The sequence below is a fragment of the Macrosteles quadrilineatus genome, unplaced genomic scaffold (genome assembly GCF_028750875.1).
Source record: "Macrosteles quadrilineatus isolate MER2022 unplaced genomic scaffold, UCM_ALF_1.0 Scaffold_2__2_contigs__length_208266976, whole genome shotgun sequence".
NCBI lineage: Eukaryota > Metazoa > Arthropoda > Insecta > Hemiptera > Cicadellidae > Macrosteles > Macrosteles quadrilineatus.
In genome coordinates this window covers 193212577-193234187 of record NW_026542595.1, presented here as the reverse complement: position 1 = coordinate 193234187, position 21611 = coordinate 193212577, and the positions used below count along the sequence as shown (strand labels likewise).

General features: G+C 34.9%; 1 protein-coding gene across 2 annotated transcripts in view; it reads left to right on the top strand.

Annotated features, from left to right (window-relative positions):
• Positions 1-21611, top strand: part of LOC128987264 (protein O-mannosyl-transferase TMTC2-like) — a 50438-nt gene that overhangs the window by 20772 nt on the left and 8055 nt on the right. The window contains exons 1-5 of one of the 2 annotated variants that reach the window (XM_054408021.1): positions 8681-8791; positions 10499-10606; positions 16819-17494; positions 18387-19179; positions 19913-20027. In XM_054408021.1, coding sequence (XP_054263996.1) covers positions 8778-8791; positions 10499-10606; positions 16819-17494; positions 18387-19179; positions 19913-20027 — 1706 coding nt within the window. In that variant the 5' untranslated portion in view covers positions 8681-8777. Of the gene's footprint in view, positions 1-8680; positions 8792-10498; positions 10607-16818; positions 17495-18386; positions 19180-19912; positions 20028-21611 lie in introns of those variants that run through there. The other variant, XM_054408022.1, reaches the window with a different exon arrangement.

The window sequence follows — 21611 nt, the reverse complement described above, 5'->3', positions numbered from 1 at the left end:
TTACCAAATTGTTTAGACAGTACCATTTAAGCAATGTTGGATAATGTTTACTTTTGGGCCAGTAACATAACTAATTTGTTTATGTTTATGATCCATACCGTGTCTGTCCTAGTATTCATGCAGCACACTGTCCTTCATAATATGAGATCAATTGACCGTTTGAGAAAAAAGTTTAAAATCTCTGGAAACTCAACATCACTCAATCATTAAGAATGGGCAATTCGCTCCAGGAATTAGTACAAATGGACACTACATACGTTGTATCTGATAATTTAAATCTCACCACCCCAGTTTCATGATAGACCATGTGTCATTCCCCATTTCAATCTTCAATAATCGAATTTTCCTCCCCATTGATCCTCAAACACGGTTGACCTTATTCCCATTGTGTCTGTGGACGTGGAAGGCTCATTCCACATATTCTCAATGTTGGGTCATCCATCAGGTAACTCTTTTACTCTCGAATAATTTTCAGTATGGTATGATTGAAATCGTCTTGTGATGAGGATGTAGTATTCATCGGTTGGGCCGCTCGTAAAGACTTTTTCTAAAATCTCAAGGGACAAAAGAATCATGAATGCGTAGTGTCAAAAATACTTTCTTATGATTGCCATTTTAGTCTATATTCAAAGACTTCCGTCATTACTGTTGTCAGGCAAGTATTCTATTGGTTACGAAGGCTATTGCAAAAAAAAAAAATTGCACCTATTTGTCACCTATTGTTCACCTTTGATACTATCAGCTATAACACTTATAAAATCCGTCGAATGGTATCAAATATACGGTACCATCACTGTTTTATTGACTTTAGCTGAGGACTCTAGAGATGCTACTATGGATTATAGTCTTACAAATCACCAATAACATTTGACTACGTTACCTGCCTAGTATTTCTTCCTAAGCTGAACTTCCTATCTATATATAAAGCCAAAAGTACCCATGAACTTTTGAGAAAACTACAAGTCACACCCCCAAAAACCATATACTTAAAATGTTCGTCATGACGAGAAACCTTGCGCAAAATTATCCATTATTTCATAAATTGCCCTTTAAGGTCGTAATTCCTTTTTAAAGGGAACTTTCCATATACCTAATGTTAAAATACCTCAGCTGTACTTATTTGTTTGTAATTCTTTCAATTTAGGCTATTACCTTATTAAAATCAGTTTCTTTTACTGTATTTTGTTTATTTCAGGTTAACTTAACCAATCAATAGTTTTATTAATACTTATGAAGTCAAACGGGGTGAAGCCCGTGGGTAACAGCTAGTTTTAAATAAATACAAGTATTTGGATTATGGAGAACTTTTTACTTCAAAGAACTCCCCACTAAAATTAATCGAAAATACCTCTGAAAACAACCCACATTCAAATGCTCAGAAAAATCATTTGTCCAAAGGGGATCAGAGCAAATAGCAGCATCAGTAATTTGTTTCATAACCGACTCGAAATAATTGATAGCATGACGAGGGTGCAGGGCGTGAAGGGTAGAATGTAATAATGGAAGGTAAGTCAGGAGCCAAGGGGAGTTATAGTGAGGGGGTGACATGTGGGCTTACGTGACATGAGGGCTGTGCTGGAGGGATTTTGGGATTAATTGAGAGCTGTTATTTGTTAGAACCCACGAGTTGCAGGTGAGATTATCCTTTCACGAATGCGATAAGCACGTTCTGACGTTTGTCAATTCACCACATTTAGACTCATTCTAGCGAGTCAGAGTGAGAAATTGATTTGGAAATCGCAAAGGGTTTGAAAGTAGAAATTTTAATTGAGGGATTTAAATAATTTAATTGCAAACTCGAAAGGGTGGCTGTGAAAATAATTGGTAAAAAATAACATTTTTTTTATTTTAGTTGTCCATGGTTTTATTTGTTTGGCGAAAAAGTGCCTTTATGAAGTCAAGTAGCAGCAGTTATTTGATAGTATATGTTTAAAATAACCTGTCTCCAAACAGAAATCTCTGACTTATCAGTTGAGGATGCTAAAAGTGAGCTGCCGTGTTCGGTAAACTCGGTTGATGTTAACACAATTGCATAGTTATCCTCACATAGTTCAATTGTTATAACAAGCCATCTAGTTCCTTAACACAACAACAAAGTGAATATAAATATTGTAGAAATTGAGGGAATATTTTTTTAAATGCCATTTTATATTGGGCTCTTTATTTAAAATGAGGTTTCTAATGAGCTATATAACCTTTTTTTTCTTAAGATAATATTAGTATATATATTTGGGTAAATACGCATTTCCCCATTTTGGGTTCACTAAATTTTTTTTATAATTCCAAGTCATGAAAAGTATATTTCATTACTAGGGCCTAAAATGTCTCTTTTCGAACCGAGCTAAATTTTTACGATCGAGACAAAAGCCAAGGTCGGAAAATGGGCGAGAATTGAAAAGACACTTATCCCGTGTGATGAACTAGATTTTCTTCAAATGCAGGTTAAATTTGAATAAACTATGATGAATAACTAAAATAGTTTTCGTTTAAAGATAACCCTCCAAACCTACTTCTTAACTTTTTTCAATTTAATTTGCTAATAGAAACAAGCAACTGTTATTTTATCAGCCTACGTGGCTATGAAATTGTAAAATAAACCAATACAAAAATATATTTACGTTGTCGTATGTCACTCTTACAATATTACCTATTACCAAAGATCCTACGTAACATTTTTGTGGTATGTGTAATCTTTGCTATAACTAACAATATCCTAGGTATCATTATCAATATAAAGTAACGTAAATACTACACTCATATATTGCAATTGCTTTAGCTATTTACGTAACATATCATCTGTGTCCAGCGGTAGGGGGAGGTGATCTGTAGAGGTTGCTATGACAACAATGTTGTAATACGTTCATTACAGGGTGGCACTATTAACACTATTGCACCTGCAGAGCTGTAATGGACTGTTGCATCTGCATAACTCAGTCTCTCTCCTACCCTGAGGCTATTTGACATATTCAGCCACATTAGCTGATGGCTCATAATGTAATGTAGGATATTACATGATAATTATACCGTGCTGTTATTTAATGCTCGTAAATTCGACTTGGAATTATAGAACAATTTATTTCATATTCATCCGATAAAGCTACAGTGGAACCTTGATAAGAAGTCCCTCGATAACAAGTCACCCTTCAACAACCCGTGTCATTTTCAAATCACCTTAAAATTATTTTACTCCTGATCACATGTTATTACAAACCTCGATAAGAAGTTAACCTTGATAACAAGTCTTATTTTACAATCCCCATGAGGGTCTTGTTATCAAGGTTCTACTGTACTGTATTACACAATGTTGAACAGTTGGTATTGATTTTCTGTTTTACTTGTTTTTTTTCGGGACCTCATTGTGTATAAAAAATTGCCAACATAACATAAGGCTGCAACAAAAATATGTTTATCAAAAACCACAGATACATTTTAAATAACGTGCCGCTGATTGTTAAGGTGAATCAGTTATTGGTTTTTATTTAATATGGTAATGTTATTTCGAATCGAATCAAATCAATTTTATTTCAGATGATAAAACATTACTTAGAAAACACTCTAAAATTAGGCCCCTGTTTAATATTCTAATCTGTAATTAAGGCTAATTTGAACATTTGAATTTAATATTTATTTTTTAATTATGTGAAGGTCACAAACCCAAGTATGAAATATATAAATTTATACATTTTTGATATTCACGAATTCACTACATTCATCAAGGATGACTAATTATAATAAATCGTTACATATGGATCAGATAACTCTCTAATTTACTATATCATTTATAAATTATGCAGTAAGTGTTAGGGTAAATTAACAAATACAATTTGTTTTTGATTCTATACAAGTTTTCACACTACTATACAATCATTTACCAAAATATTATAAACAGTTCTAGACTTTAAAACGAAACGAAATATAATCAAGTCGGTTACTCAGTTTGTGCAGGATGCAGAATCAAATCCAAAACCAAACAACGATAAAGCGACGAGCCCTTCAGCTGTTTCATCATTTGCAATTTGCTGTCTGGTTACGGCGCAATTCAGAGCTCTTTCAAAAATCCGATCATTGTTCCCACCCCACGACACCCCTAGGAATCAAATGGCAGCTTCACCCTCGCGAGTCGTTTTAATTTATGGTTGAAGGCCCACGTGGCATTCGTCGAATCGAACTGAGGGAGTTGAAAGGTCGGAGATTTAATTAAAAGCTGTAGATCTGATAGAAAGAAAAGAGGGGTGATCAGTATTGTCTATTGTAACTTTTATTGTTAGTCGTAGATAGTTAATTGATTTTTGTTGTGTAAAATGTTTATAGAATAATAAATTAGCATACTATAAAATATACGTGGTAAAAAATTACTAGGGTTAGATTATTTTAAAACTATTTAAATTGGACACTTGTTGGTTAGAATGCGACTACTAGTTTATTATTAATTTAAAAGTCTACAACTAATCTCCATTATGATTTTGTTAGAGACATATATGAATATATGATATCTTAAAAGAATATTGCATTGACTTAGAGTACCCGAGTGTGTTGATTCCAATGAATAATTTTTAATGTTAACATACATTTTTTACCTTTTACTCGTGATACTTTATAACACGAAATAGTTTACAAATAAATCGTTCTATGTGTTTGAAATAATTTTAATTATTTTAAACTAACCAATGCAAAATGAAATAACACAAAGCTATCTATACAAAAGTATCGAGTTTTGCTAGGCATGTACTTGTAAATTATCCTCAGCTGAGTTAATCCATACTGTTATTACACAAATTAAATATGACTATCTAAAATATAATTACAAGGGGAGCGAGCTGATCTATTGGTAGAACTCGGTGCCCAAAGTCCCGGGTTCTAATCTCACCTATCACCAATGGATTTTATCTATGTGATAGGCCTAATGCCACGACCCTGTAGGACTAGCTTGAAGTAGTGTGTAGTAAGTTCCCGGCTAAAGGTGTGACATAAATATAATATAGCCATATATAGTCGATGTTTTATACTTAAGTATGTATTCAAATAAAATTCTCAAGAGGGAAAAACTTATATAAAATTAAATCCAATAAAGTGGAGGAAAAACTAAACAAAAGATTGGAGATTAATTTTACAAAAAATGACGAAAAAGAGTCTGATAATTGATGGTTCGAGTGGGTCTTCCCATCAGCCAATCGAAGGCACTCTAAAATAATTAAAGTAATGATTAATGCCCGAGTAACAAAGCTGATTACATTCCATGTTAATTAATCCCCGTTCAATGAGGCTGGGGGAGCTCCGTGGGACAATTAGCAAGAGCTTGTCCTTCACAACGATACTCTTAATTTCGCTTTGTTTATTTTACTCTTTGGGTTTTATCAACGATGGATTGAAAGTCTTTTAAAAGTAATTGTATTCCATGGGTAACAATTGATTGAAGCTCTGATAAAATACCCCCGTCGCAGCAAACCTGCATACTAAGCGAATTTCCATTTACCCGGCTTTATTTCTACTAAAATATTCCCTATAAATTTTCAGATTTATTTCCTATTTAAATAACATTAATATTAGTGAGTAGTTAGGTTTGCTGCTACGGGGAAGATGTTAAAATGTGTTTTTTCAATTGAAATATTGATAGCTCAGTATGAAATAAACCAAATTGCCAAATTTGATTAAAATATATCCATAAACAAGCAAACTAGAACTGTTTATTTATTCTCCATAAGAATAACATGGTAATTTTAAATTTACAATTTTTTTAATTTTCTCCGTTGTCAATGAACATTCAAAAACACTTCAATATACTAAATTATTTGTTTTTTTAAGCTCTTCAAAATGTCCTTTGTTTGAAGTTCATTGTTGGTGATGGTGAGTTAATGTTGTTCAAAGGTTTATTGCGGACATTTTCCATCACGAATGTAAAAAACAATACACAACGTTTCGGGATCTGGAATCTGATCCCGTCTTCAGGTGAAAAAACTTAACTAACACATTACAACTAACAATACACAAACGTCCAACCTAAGTTGGAATACACTACCGTGGGTAGTAGTCAAAAAATATGCACTGTATAGCAGTCAAGTCATGATACAACATGCAATTAATAACAAATCACAAAACACTATAATCTATAATTAAAGGTTTAGATCTTATAATCTTCAAAATGGTCTAGAAAGAAATTTAGAAATTTTAAGTTTTTAGGGTCAAAATGAGAAAAACCCATTTTTACCCCATAAAAACCCCATAAACCCGTGATCCCATGGTCCGATTATGCCGGTTTGCGAACTCGTTCGAATAAATGTAAAATTGTTTGTTATTTTAATAAGAGCTTTAACATTTGAAATAAAACAATACTTCTAGAACAATATAGAGTATTGTTAAGGAAAAGCTTATGCGAGTATTTACCTAAACAAATATTATTTTGGCAAGATCTTCAATCTCTCATTGCGATTCTGCCAAACCATAAAAACCCTGAAAAAATTATAGCAAATATTATTCTTCTCGATGACAAGCTAATAATATCATCATTTTTTTGCAATGATTATGTTGATAGAAGCGTCAATTCAATTAACCATGGAACCAAAACTAAAGTGCAGTACAACATAATGTTTGTTCTTGGGTAAATCAATCGTATTGCATCATCCCGTTTTACAAAACTATATTCGTAAACTCCTTTTGTTTTTTAAGCAGTTTTATATACACAGAAGCTCTTGTTTAATTTATTTTTTTTTTCAACGGTAAATGATTTTCTTTCCGTTTTTATAACGATTAGGCCCTAAGGCTCTCTTCAAATAGTGTATGTTCAAAGGGAAATCATTTGTTCTGCTTTCCCTCTAGAACGAGAATTTCACTTAATTTATGTTGTACTTTAGTTTTGGTTCCCTGGTGGGTTGGATTGACGCTTCTGCCACATAATAGTTGTAACAAAATGACGTCGTTAGCTTGTCATCGAGAAGAATAATATTTGCTATAATTTTTTCGGGCTTTTTGCGTTTTGGCAGTATTGCAATGATAGATTGAAGATCTTGCCAAAATAATATTTGTTCAGGGAAATACTCACAAAAGGTTTTTTGATATATTGCGTTTATTTTAAATGTTAAAGCCCTTATCAAAATAATGATTGTTTACAGATAAATTATAAACGTCGGTTTTTTTACGACAGATTAAAACTATTGTCCTAATAATCTATAGATAATATTCAAATATTCACGTAAACCTCGTCTAGTTCTTTGTTTTTATTTTGCTTTGTCTAAACTTAAATAAGAAATTGACTCTCTTATTAAAATTAAAGTTTTTCTTGGTTAAAGAGCGAGCAATATATTAAATACTCTTATTTTTATTTAATTTTGATTGAGTTTCATCATCAATGATAGTTCAAATACTAAGTTAATACTAATACTATACTAATACCTTTTAATGTGTAAATAATGAACATCTGATTCAATTTCACATTAATATATACATATATACAAATGCATTAACACTGTACTCATTTGCGATTTATTCTTATTTTAACTATGGGGATTTATGACTTAAATTAATTTCAAATACAATACAAATGTATGCATTTTTTAAATTTTTGGGTATAGTTTAATAAACTTCCAACAATTGGCGTTTAAAACGTAATTATGATTATCTTCTAAGCTGTTTACCACTAGGGCTAATTTTAATTATAAAAATCCATAAACGTACTGTCCTGGTTAGTTATTTTGTCTCTAAAGATTAAACAAACTATCCCCTTTAGAAAGCTAAATCTTAATGTCCACATCCATATAAACTATTAAGCCACATATCCATCAGGAAGGGTCGACAAAGGGAAAGAATTGAGTGTCACTAACACATAGCTGTACTATGAAATATTGGATACATGATATCTTATACAGAATAGAATTATTTACTCTAAAATCTTACTCGGAAAATAAATTTTAACTCAACGTAGATCAAATTTTTTGCAGATAACATGGATCTTTACAATTTGTGAACCAGAAAAGCCTTATGATATTCCTAAGAGGCTTCAAAGTAATCATAGTTTGAGGACCAACCTGTGGAGCCAACTTTTTTATATGCTTTTGCTGTAATTATTCATAAAACATACTTTGAGAACCCCTAAATATAATATATATTTTAAGTAAACAAACGGGATAATTATTTCTATATTATTCTATATTCCTCTATCAAATTACAACTAAAACCGTGCCAAATTTGAAATTTTTTAACTTTTAGTTAGTAACAACTAACTAAAAATGTAATCGAGAAAATGTTGACAAATTTTATAGTTTTTAAATTCAAGTTTTTACATGGAAAGCTCTTAGTCATACTTCTAAGTTTTTCCACAAAGATTCATACGATCAACCCTTGGACGCACCTTATGAGATACAGACATACCCATAGAACGAAAAACGGAAAAACACCATATACAGACACTTTTAATAACACGAAAAAGTCAATTCACACCAAAGTTCAAAGAGCAGAAAGGGTCGGATTAAGATAAACAGAAAGAGTTGCGGGCAAAAAGTCAAGCGTGCAACAGATGTTGACTCATCGTGGTCAACAAGTGGTGGTTTGTGTGCGTGCGTGTGTGTGTGTGTGTGTGTGTGTGTGTGTGTGCAGGTGCGCGCGCCGATATTGATCCTGATGAACCGTTCCACGTTCAGTGACGAGGGCCCTGCGATGCGGGTCCTTACGCGGGCTTCCCTCCAAAAGTAAATTTTTTACGTATTTTTCTAGTATTTTGATACCTAACTTATTTAGTGCAGTGACAATAATAACTTTTATAAATTTCATGACTTCAACACATCCAAATGTCGTCCAGAACGTGAGTTTTAACTGTTATTGAGTCACGGTTATATTGTTAGTGTTATTATAGATAATCATAATAATTTGTGTAGAATGTGTTTTGTTATTGGTTTTAAAGAAAAAGTTAGTATACAGTAGAAAGTATGGTGAAAAAATATGAGTATAGTGCTCCGAAATGGCAATTTTGTTGTAGTCTAAATAAAATGATATGTATAGTTTCTATATACAATCGATAAATTTATAGTAATTTTTAATAAAAAACTAAGTTTTTACTATTGAAAAAAATTTCATTTTATGTTTAGGACCTAATACGAAACGACTACATTTTGATTTCAGAAGTACTGTACTGTAATAATTAAATCCACATTTCACGTATCGTACCAAGCTAAATTTATTACTTTATAAGTGTATTTAAGTAGATAAAGTATACTATTCATTTTACATAAATGTATAGTAATTACTTGATTTAGTTTTGTAGAACCAAAGTTCAGAAAATAAACATATCAATTTGAATAGAAGTAATTATGATTGACATATTATTCTAGTATATTCTAGTTGGAACTTCTGATTTCGTTAAGTAAACAATGATCGAAGGTATAAAACCGTCTTTTAGTTCAAGGCTTTCACTATGCTTTATTTGTCCCTCTCAAAGTATATATGTACGGTATATATTTCATTACGTTAATACCAGATAAATAAATACAAAGATGAAAATGTCAAATAACAAGACTATACGACTAAACCCAATTAACGTTGTGGAGCGGGATGGAATATATTTGATAAAATTACATCCAGCCAGCAAATAATTCTGCAGCGCAATTCAATTTGCACCAAATGGATTATTGGAAAAATTTAATTTAATTGACAAGTGTCACTTTTCGAGTCGGGCTGCATGCAATTAATTGGATTATTCTACGCTGCATGCGCAACTAAAACGATTGCTGCAGCGCTATTTTACATCAACACGATTTGAAACTAATGCATTCAATGTGTATTATAAATAAATCAGGTTGGAAATATTTATTCAAGTGAATATTGTGTCGTGCGCATTTAATGCGACTGTGCCATTTGGTTATTTGTGTTTTTGATTCATTTCGGTATTATGGGAATTCAGTTTTCACTGCTGCTCTTAGTGATAGAATTTTGTAGCCTATGATTTTTGAACTAACGGCTTACAGTATATTATCCTTTACACATTTTACTCAATTTATTTTAAGTGCAGTACATTTTAAACAGGTATCGGTTTGTTTTCTATTGTCCATCCCTAATTGGCAATTTTAAGGGTAGAAAAATAATTAATTTTATAATATTCACCAAACAGTTGAACAGTTATTTGTTGGACGGATTAGATAAATTCTATATCCCACAAACGGTCTCAAAATTGGTCAGTATTTTAATAATAATAATTTACTATTTTTAAGAGCTGTGTATGATTACTTTTCTACCAAAACGTCCAGGAAAAGGATCGTTCTATTGTCCAGTAACTTTAAATCCCACTGTATTTAACGATTAAAAACGGTCAAAGCTGATAAAAAAATATGTTGTTTATTTCAGAATCACGTTCTCTATCAAAATCAACATCAGGTGGTAGAGTCCTATGAACATCAACGCCATGTTTGCACATATCATCGCTTTGGAATCACAAGACATTACTAACTTTAAAAAATTGTATCTAACACAATCAATGCTTACAAGCCTGTAACTAACAATTATTTTGTTGTTTCAGAGGCATGATGGGCCTCGGCCGCTGGGACCTGGACGGCCTGGCTGTCTGCTTCCTCTCATTCGTCGTCTACATCAACACCCTCGGCCACGGGTTCGTCTACGATGACCAGTAAGAACAATTTGTATATTCTTGTCGTAAACGAATTGATTTATAACGTTGTTTGTCATTTGTGAAGCATTTACGCAGCATGTAAATGAACTTGTTAAATACTTGAAAGGTTTGCAGAGGATACCGTTTTTTGTAATAGGTATTAACGTAATTTAAAACATATTTTATTTTGTCTCCAATATGCAAACAAGTGGAAAATACACTCCTAAAAAGTACGTAACACGCATTTAAGATGCAGTATCTCTAAATCAACTTTTAATACTAAGTACAAAAACAGTAACAATATCTTTCAAGGGACAGAACAAACTAATTAATATGTACAAACATTCGAATAGTTACAATGTTGGGTTAAGAAAGACAAAGACTTAGATTTTAGGTGTGGCATAAATCCCTAAAGGAAAGATAGACCGAATAACTAACACGAAATAACCATTTGCAGCACATAAAAATAAGGGTTCTTTCAACAAGCATGCAGTAGATACAACGTTTGCCGAGGCCGTTTGTTCTCGTCCCTTGGTACACTGACAAGCGGAAGTGATCGATTGTCTGAGAGAGGCGGCGGCAGGGCGTACCCGCATTACACGGGCTGGTGGCCATCTCTACTGCAAAAACACGTGCCACTCATACATGCACTGGTGGCCATCTCTACTGCAACAACACGTGCCACTCATACACGTACTGGTGGCCATCTCTACTGCAACAACACGTGCCACTCATACACGTACTGGTGGCCATCTCTACTGCAACAACACGTGCCACTCATACGCGTACTGGTGGCAATCTCTACTGCAACAACACGTGCCACTCATACACGTATAGGTGGCCATCTCTACTGCAACAACACGTGCCACTCATACATATAATGGTGGCCATCTCTACTGCAACAACACGTGCCACTCATACATATAATGGTGGCCATCTCTACTGCAACAACACGTGCCACTCATACACGTACTGGTGGCCATCTCTACTGCAACAACACGTGCCACTCATACACGTACTGGTGGCCATTTCTATTGCAACAACACGTGCCGCTCATACACGTACTGGTGGCCATCTCTACTGCAACAACACGTGCCACTCATACATGAACTGGTGGCATCTCTACTGCAACAACACGTGCCACTCATACATGTACTGGTGGCCATCTCTACTTCAACAACACGTGCCACTCATACATGTACTGGTGGCCATCTCTACTGCAACAACACGTACCACTCATACATGTACTGGTGGCCATCTCTACTGCAACAACACGTGCCACTCATACATGTACTGGTGGCCATCTCTACTGCAACAACACGTGCCACTCATACACGTACTGGTGGCCATATCTACTGCAACAACACGTGCCAATCATACACATACTGGTGGCCATCTCTACTGCAACAACACGTGCCACTCATACATGTGCTGGTGGCCATCTCTACTGCAACAACACGTGCCCCTCATAGACGTACTGGTGGCCATCTCTACTGCAACAACACGTCCGTACGGCGGACAAGGCTGCTAGGAGTGTCGCTGCTCTTAGTAGGCTTATGGCCAATGTCGGTGGTCCCCGGTCCAGCCGTAGAAGACTACTGATGTCTGCAGTCCAGTCCGTGCTTCTCTACGGCTCTGAGGTGTGGGCAGACGCGCTTAACAAGGAGGCGTATAGGTTGAGGCTCGCACGAGTGCAGCGTCAGGCGGCACTCAGGGTCGCTTCCGCGTACCGTACGGTGTCCGAACCGGCCGTTTTGGTGATCGCTGGAGTTATCCCAGTCAAACTCTTGGCAGCGGAGAGGAAGGCAATCTACCAGAGACAAGGCTACATCGGAAAGGACGCTGCAAGAACAGAAGAGCGCTCCCGCACTTTTCAGATGTGGCAAGAAAGCTGGGAAAGGGAGACTCGAGGACGTTGGACTGCCAGACTCATCAGGCAGGTCCAACCGTGGGTAGAACGGCGGCACGGTGAGGTTGACTATTACCTCACGCAGTTCTTGTCAGGTCACGGTCTTATCTCTACTGCAACAACACGTGCCACTCATACATGTACTGGTGGCCATCTCTACTTCAACAACACGTGCCACTCATACATGTACTGGTGGCCATCTCTACTGCAACAACACGTACCACTCATACATGTACTGGTAACCATCTCTACTGCAACAACACGTGCCACTCATACATGTACTGGTGGCCATCTCTACTGCAACAACACGTGCCACTCATACACGTACTGGTGGCCATCTCTACTGCAACAACACGTGCCACTCATACACGTACTGGTGGCCATCTCTACCGCAACAACACGTGCCCCTCATAGACGTACTGGTGGCCATCTCTACTGCAACAACACGTGCCACTCATACATGTACTGGTGGCCATCTTTACTGCAACAACACGTGCCACTCATACATGCACTGGTTGTTATACTGGTATTATATTTCTTTTGTAAAAGTTTTGTTTGCTTTTATAGTTTTTCGGACCGAGAAGTCATGTACAAAGATTACAAAAACTTATTTTCGTATCTTTCTAAACAAATGCTATTAAAAATATGAATCCATTACTGTGAATTAAGTAAAGGTTTTTCAGTGTTATATCTGAGGCAATTTATATAAACTTGTAGGTATTTTAATTATTATTACATCGCCGCTAATATGCCATTAATTAATACTCGCGTAGTGTTAACATCACTCGTAGACGTTTTTAAGTCACTCTCCAAGTAACGTACCTTTAATGTTCTACTCGTGACGTTAACACTATCTTTACACAATCGTTGCGTAAACTACTATTTTAGTGTTGGTATTGCATAAATTGATGCATGCAGTCTCTTAAGGTACACTATGTGTTACTGCTATAACAGTTTTGATAGTGTAACGTGAAGGTTTAACTCGTAACATGACTAGAGGGTGTAGTTTGCTTTTACGATCGTAAATGTTATATATACCTGCCAATCGTAAGTGTACAGTGCTGCATACTACTAGATGTTCTTATAGGCCTCTGCAAATACAAAGTACACTTTAAACGTTAAGATCTATTAAGATTTAATACTAATTTTGTAACCCACGATGTCTGGGGGTCTGTGGTCGATGGGGGGGGGGGGGGTGTTGTCCCCTTCAAGTCTCAATTTAAATGTTTAATAGGGATTTTACATGAGAGCTGATGTACTGCTGTACTAAAAATAATTATCCTATATTCTCAATAAATGAATCGGTACATTCGAAAATTCTGTATGCCTAAATATTTAATTTAATAATAATAGTTCATCATCATAATTTAGTAAATCTCCCTAAACGAAAGAAATTCCAATTTACATACCACGTAGCCACTGTATAGCCTTTTTTCTACGCCATCTTTATTCAATTTGAAATAGGCTACATGTCTAACTCAGCAGCAAATAGGATGACAGCCAAAGTCATCCCCCCAATGTCACAGACATTTACATACCAAGTAGAGTGCGAGTTGTCAAGGTAACTTGTTTAGTCGTCTTTGCTATGACGATGTTATTTGATTTCCGTCTAAGTTTCCATCTAATTGGACAAGAGTGAAAGGAATATCTCTATTACACATGTCAATTATAAATTTACAGACATATATTCAGCTATACTCTCCAATTTGGTATATGCTGTAAATTTAACCTGCTCAGCATTCATACTATCTTGTTAGAAAAAGAAAAAAAATCATAGCACTTATTTACTTTATCATCCAGGATTTTTTTGTATCAAATGATATTCCGATAAAGTTATAGTAAATTTATTAACCAAAATTATCTCCAGATAGGATGAACACAGTTCAACTAAGTTTATAATTACTGTTGGTGTAGTTTAATTACCTTTCACGAAAATATTTACAAGCTCATTTATTTAGACAAAAAAGTTATCCATTCATTCAATTCTGATGTGTTATGGCAAGCACCTCTAAAAACAGAATTTTTACGGAAAAAGTATCTTTTAATCTTCTTAGACAACCAATAAATTGTCTTAAACATGAACTGCATTTTACATATAGATTGATGGTGATATTGTTTTTAGACTCTGATTGCTAATATGGAAATGTTAGCTAAATAAAAAAAAACATATTTGGTAGAAGCAAACTAAGTAGGACATTACATTTCATTCTAATCTTTACACTACAAAGGTAAACAAGATGGCTTGAGGTTTGTAAACAATGCAAACGCCCTGACTTTCCATTTTGAAATTCCCTCTTCGGTTAACTATTTTGTACAGGCATACCACCAAATTAAACAATAATGAGAAAGCAACCGTTTGTTCGGATATCACTATCCATACAATTTTAGCCTTCAAGTACATTATCAGAATTAAATGAATTCATATTAAGTTGTAAAACAGATGATAAGTATTTTGTGGCCAGAATGTACGTAAATAGATACACACAATTTAGATTTTGCCACTCACTATCTCTTTTTAATAAAACGAATAAATATGTTCGTTTAAAAATTATAATCCACCTTAAGAAGGATAACGAGTTTAAAGTTAATGTTCTAAAATGCAAAAGTTATATTATATTATAAATCTTCCCATATTGACAAGCTAATTTATAATTTATTCTACCAGAACACGCAGTTTCTTCTAAATTAAGCAGGTGCATGATCATCGTACTAAATTTCATATTTTCCAAAACAGTATTTTTGTCTGACTTTGCTTAAATCAGCGCAAACAACAATAAAATTATAAACTGTTTGAAGAACATTTAGGTTAGACAAGGAACGAATATTATTTTGGCCAAGCTTATAATTTTAATCTAAATAGCTTACAAGTTAACAAATCACTATTCGACACATAAAAAAAATGTTATTGGATCTATTTTATTCACTTTACGTAAGTTTAAATCTGCCTTAGTATCTCAAGCCTTATCACTCAAGGAATTGGGACTAAAGATTTTCTTCATAACCAGTTTCTTCCATATCTCTTATGTAATTTTACATTTGAGTTTGATAAGATCAATATAAAATATACAGTTTTCCCTCGTTTCCGCGTCACACGACTTTCCCGTACGTGACGTCATCTCGTATAACGATACTAGAGTTTATGACTGTGTCAAATCTCGTCTCGCTCCATAAATATTTATCGTCTTCTCGTTTTATCACCAGGTCGTTTAATACTCCAGATTAACTAACTGGTTCGAAAGGTGCTTTACTTGGCTCTTAACTGTTTGATGGCTTAATCAATACTTGGTCAGTAAAATTTATTTTAAAAATCCAAATTGTTTAAGTTAATATCCTCCAAGCAAAACAGTTTATATTTAGAATTGCAGCCTCGTTACCATTAACGTCAACCTTGCAGTAAACAATCACAAATTGACAGTCCAATCACAAATGACATTTAGATCCATAACCTTGCTTGGAATTAAGCTAATTGTAAATTAATTAACCAAGGGCTTATCAATAAACTGGTTTCATCACTAAATGTTTATGGTCTAGTTCGTACTCCATTTTGGCCATTCGTTTAACATTGGAAATGATATTTTTGCCTAATAGTTTTGATTGTATTCTACATTGTGATACTGTACACAATTCATATAAAAAAAACCTACCCTAGTGATGCATTTATTTCAAACCTAAACTGAGTTAAGTTTAACTTAACCAAATAAAACATATCAAAATATTATTCACAATCAACGAAACACTTTATTTGATCCAACACGTTGAAATACTTCCTCGCAATTAGACTTCTTGAAAGGTTTCAGTAAAAGTTGTTACAAAGGTAAATAATATTCAAACAGATTGCAAATGTGTTTCTAACTCCACTCAGCCGAGCCCGATCTCAACAAAACCAAGTGCGTGCATAATATACTAAGTGGGATGGAGTTAACTGAGTCAAAGACAACTCTCCGTATTACGAGCATTAGCATACCAAGCAGCTATCTAAGAGGCGGGGTGATTCACTTATGTAACTCTGCTCTTGAAGACTTGGCTATGTTTGAACTTTGAAAGCAATGAAAATTGGACACAAGTCCATTGGTAATGTTTTCATGTGAACTTCGTTAATGTTTGTAATATATGTTTAATATTCTTGCATCAACATGTTTTTATCTCTTGCAATACTAGTTTCAAAAAAATGGACTCCGAAAATTACCTGTATAATGCCGAAGTGTTATGTCAATAACAAATAGTCTTAGCTTAAACATGGTGTTTTACATACTTAAATATTTGATTATTTCAAAACTTATAAACTTCAAACAGACTATATAACTCAACATTTTGTTCACAGCCGAGCGATCCTGACCAACCCAGATGTTCTACCTTCCTCTTCAATCTTCCAAGTCTTCCACAATGACTTCTGGGGCACTCCCTTGTCGTCTAGCAGCTCTCATGGCTCTTTCCGCCCCATCGCCGTGTTGTCCTTTCGCCTGAACGTGTGGGCCTCGGGACTCCGCCCCTTTGGGTTCCACGCCACCAACGTCCTCCTGCATACCATCGCCTCCACTCTGGTGATGAAGACAGCTCGGGTCTTCCTGCCAGGGAGGTCACCTACTCTCGCCGCTGCCCTCTTCGCCGTCCACCCTATTCACGTGGAGGCTGTCGCCGGAATCGTGGGAAGAGCCGATATTCTATCTGCTATATTTTTTCTTATGTCGTTTTTATTTTATGTAAACTATGTGAAAGTGAGAGACAGTGCATTGAGATTGAATAGTGTCAAATTTAAATCGGTAAAAGGTTGTGCTGTGAAAACACAAAATGGATCTTTTTGTGTGACAAGAAGTAGCTTATATTTACAATTATTAGGGAAAATTACTTTTCCAAAAAGTGAAACGTTTTTCTACACACTATTCTTTGTTTTTGCTGTATTGGCTGTGTTGTGTAAGGAACCAGCTGTTACTGTGATACCAGTAGCGGTCTGCTATGACGTTATTCTTCATCTTCGATCGACCAAGCTCAAACACCACGTGAGTAACTTTATTTCTGCACTAGCTGTAACCCGCGGGCTTTGCCCCGTTTAACTTCTTAATTTTCAAGATTGTCTCGTTTGCATGGCTCAATCACGTCCTGGTTGAAGTTTGTTCGCTACGCTCACTCACCTTTAGGTTGGAGCTCGTTCGCTGCGCTCACTTGCCTTTCAGGTTAGCTCGTTCGCTACGCTAACTCACCTCCAGGTTGAAGTTCGTTCGCTATGCTCACTCACCTTTTGGTTGCAAATTAGCTGTTGTCATAAATGTAAAAGAAATAATAGTGCTGCACCCTGTTGGTAATCCTTGTAACTTTAATGCTATTGAACATCATAGAACAGAACCAACTTGTTTAGTTGAAACAGCTGTTAAAATTCAATAATTCCATTTCTCATAAGGTTAACATGGGAAACTCCAGAGCCACTGGGGCGGAGCCCAAAATGATTTTTTAAATAAGAATATGCCTATATGTTAATCGGGAATGTGAGCTATCATCATGCCAAATTTCAGCCCAATCCGACCAGTATTTTTCGCGTTCACTTGTCACAAACATACATCCATACATCCATCCAAACTTTCTCATTTATAATATTAGTAGGATAGTAGGATTTTAGTATGTTATAATAGGTTATGACAATAGTTATATGATGTTTGATAGTATCATATCTCTGAGAAAGATAGTTGGATGACGATAAGAGAAGTTTATATTGATAAAAATGTCAAACAGGAATTTTTTGAACTGCCATTCATATAAACGCTTTACATAAAAAAATAGCTTAAAGTTAAAATGTTACCTTATCAACATATTTTTTTCACATAAACACACATCTATTTATGGGCGTTTACTTACCAACAACGATAAGGCTAGTAATACCATTGCTATTTGTTCCAGAAATGGTCAAGTCCACCGAGTGCCTCAGCTTCTATGATTGCCTTCTTTTCCATTATCCTCACACGACTCCTAATCATGGGTCTAAAAACTCCCAGCTTTTCAAAAGCAGACAACCCGATAGCAAAAGATGGTTCACTTATCACAAGAACTCTTTCGTTTCTTTATTTACCACTGTTCAACTTTATACTTCTACTTTTCCCTAAATCCCTTAGCTTCGATTGGTCAATGGATGCAATTCCTAGAGTTCAAAGTTTATTTGAATATAGATTCGTTTTTACAATTGCGTTTTACGCTTTACTGTTTCGATCAATAAAAGTGTCTTTGAAAAGCTACTTTCCAGCCTCTAAACACTTCTCTAAACCAAAAAATTGTTGTAAAACATGTCAGCATATCTCAGAACCCCATATTTCTTCATGTAGGCTTTACAATAACAACAACAACCCTATCCAGAAATGTGTGTGTTTGGAGTACCTTCTTCCACTAATGAACAGAAGATCTGCTGGAATGTTGTGCCTTGTTTTTATCGCCCTTCCTTTTATTCCAGCGGCCAACATTTTCTTCTACGTAGGGTTTGTGGTTGCTGAACGGGTTCTGTACATTCCTAGTATAGGGTTCTGTCTTCTTGTTGCCCTTGGGTCGCATGTACTGTATACCAATGGGAGGAAGTCTTTAGTTCTAGTCTGCTGTTTCCTCTTACTGACTGCCTTTGCTACAAAGACTCTACAGAGGAACCGCGATTGGAAAGATGACGAGAGCCTGTATAGGTCTGCAACGAGCGTCAATCCTGCTAAAGGTAATCTAGAATTTTTATTGAAACAATTTAATCTCAAAGCTTTGTTCTGATAATGATTCAAAACACTGTTCCAAGTAAATATTTTAGACCCAATCACTTTTCAATATGTTAGTAAGAAATAATGAATAATGTATAATGCCTTAATTGTCAGATATAAAAATGACTATACTTGCTGCTTTTACAAAACACATTTACAAAAGTAACGCTATGATTTTAAATTTAAAATATGCTGCGTGAAATTGTGTATCATATAGAATGTTTATCAGTTAAATGCAAAGTTAACAATACTCATACACCAAACAATGTTGGTACACATCTTTTGTGTATGATTACCCAAGTTAGTAAACTCCAGCATATATGTTTTTTAAAGCTTATAAAACTAACATGTTACCAAACTATCGTATGATATTTTCAACATTGACCTCATCTGGGAATAAAATTCATGTCTATGTCAAATACTCTCCTGACCACGGTATTACGACATCATCACAAATTTTTGGAAAGTGAATTAAAAAAGAGTCATTGGGAAAGAAAACTACTATAGTCGGTTTGTTGGAAACAGTCCCTTCCGTTTACCTGGCCTTATACAAATAGCTAGTCCCCAGTTAGACAGCGAGGATCAAGAGACAAACCTTAACCATTAGACCTGCCGTGCCTCTCTAACATACTTATTTATCTTTAGCACAAATCTAAAATATAATGGTTTTCGATTATCTGCATTCTGTTTTCCCAGCATATGGAAACCTCGGTAGCGTGTTGAGTAGTGCAGGAAGGCTTCAAGAGGCTGAACAGGCCCTAAGACTCGCCCTACACTACAGACCAAACATGGCTGATGTACACTATAACTTGTAAGTATCTAACAATAGAAACATTGATCGTTTCTCGCAATGTTGTTTGTAAATCATAAGAAATGTAAATATATCTATGTCAGGATCTACTGTATGTGAAAACTGTATTCTCCTTCGTCCTCATAACGTATTTTCTAAGTCAGTGAATTGGTGGCTCAGTGGATAGCACGTTGGGCGTAAAATCCGCCACAGAAGTCTTTGTACTGTTCGGCTCTGCTTGGCTTGATTCGTTCCACGAACGAACATGCCCAAAGCCAGTTTTGAAGGACAAATGGAAGTTTTAAAAAGGCAGACTACATTCTAAAATACTATATAGATCTATTACGTTTAGGGGTTTTACATAGTACTGAGGAGGATTTTAAAACAAAAATGACTGTACGACAAAAATCAACCTACGAGTATATGACCTTCAAAACAACGACCTACATAAACAGGTGTTATGCATATAATATTAGCTAGGGTACTAAAAGTTAGATCACATTTATCATACTCTGTTGTATCACTCGTATTGTCAACAATTCAACGTATAGCTTAATGAAAATACAGATTTTTAAAGTGAATAAAAACATATTTTAAAATTGGTATACTGATACAATAAGACGGAAGTATAACAAAAATTTTATTAATAAAATTAACTAATGTAATTTCTTGCAAGTTACCCAAATTATTTTTAAATTGATTAGTAGTTTTCTGAGCTTAGAAAAAGATGTAAACTAATTTAAAATATAAGTCTTCTATGTTAGTATTTCTAAACTTCGTGACTAGTTTAAAGGTATAAATGTTAATTTAAAGTTTTTTTCACATATCAATAAAGGACGGAGACAAAACGCAACCTGTTTAAACCAAAACATCTCTAAAAGGTGAATGTAGATTATTAAACTAATGGTAATAGTTATTTGTGCAACTAGTGAGAAAAGTGAGCAATTGACTCACTCGAGAGAAATCCTTACTCGAGGAATGGTTTCTCGAGTGAGGCAATTGTACTTTGAACTCGAGTTGCACATTATACTTTTCCTACAGTTACCATAAAACAAATAAATTGGTGAAGAAACATAACCTATTTTTACATAGAAGTGAACTTTTAATATAATATTTAATGTGAAGTGACAAATACAACAGTACAACAGCTGACCAGCTGATTTACAGCCAGTGCTGCCAACGTATTTCGCGCGCATACGGCGTTGCCTATGTTACGCGCTCACTATTTCGTGCCTTCACGTTGAAAATCTGGAGTGAGACAAAGTAATTAGAGTGAGACAATGTTAACATTGTCTCACTGATGAGCGAATTGGCCACTTTGCTTTCTCAAATCAGTGAGAGAACATGTACATTGTTAGGTAACTGTAGGAAAAATATAATGTTTATCTTTGTTACTATCTTAGATCATCTGTTTGATTACGATTTAAACTTTATCTGATGTAAAAAGACAGTTTGTTTATTGGACAACCGAAAATATACAGATTTGGTTCAGAATAAAAGCCATAGATGTTTCGATTGGTTTGTTTGGTCACGTTTGCTTTTAAACAGCACTTTGATTGGTTTCAGATTTTAAGTTTCGTTTGGCTGTCCATTCATTCTATTTAC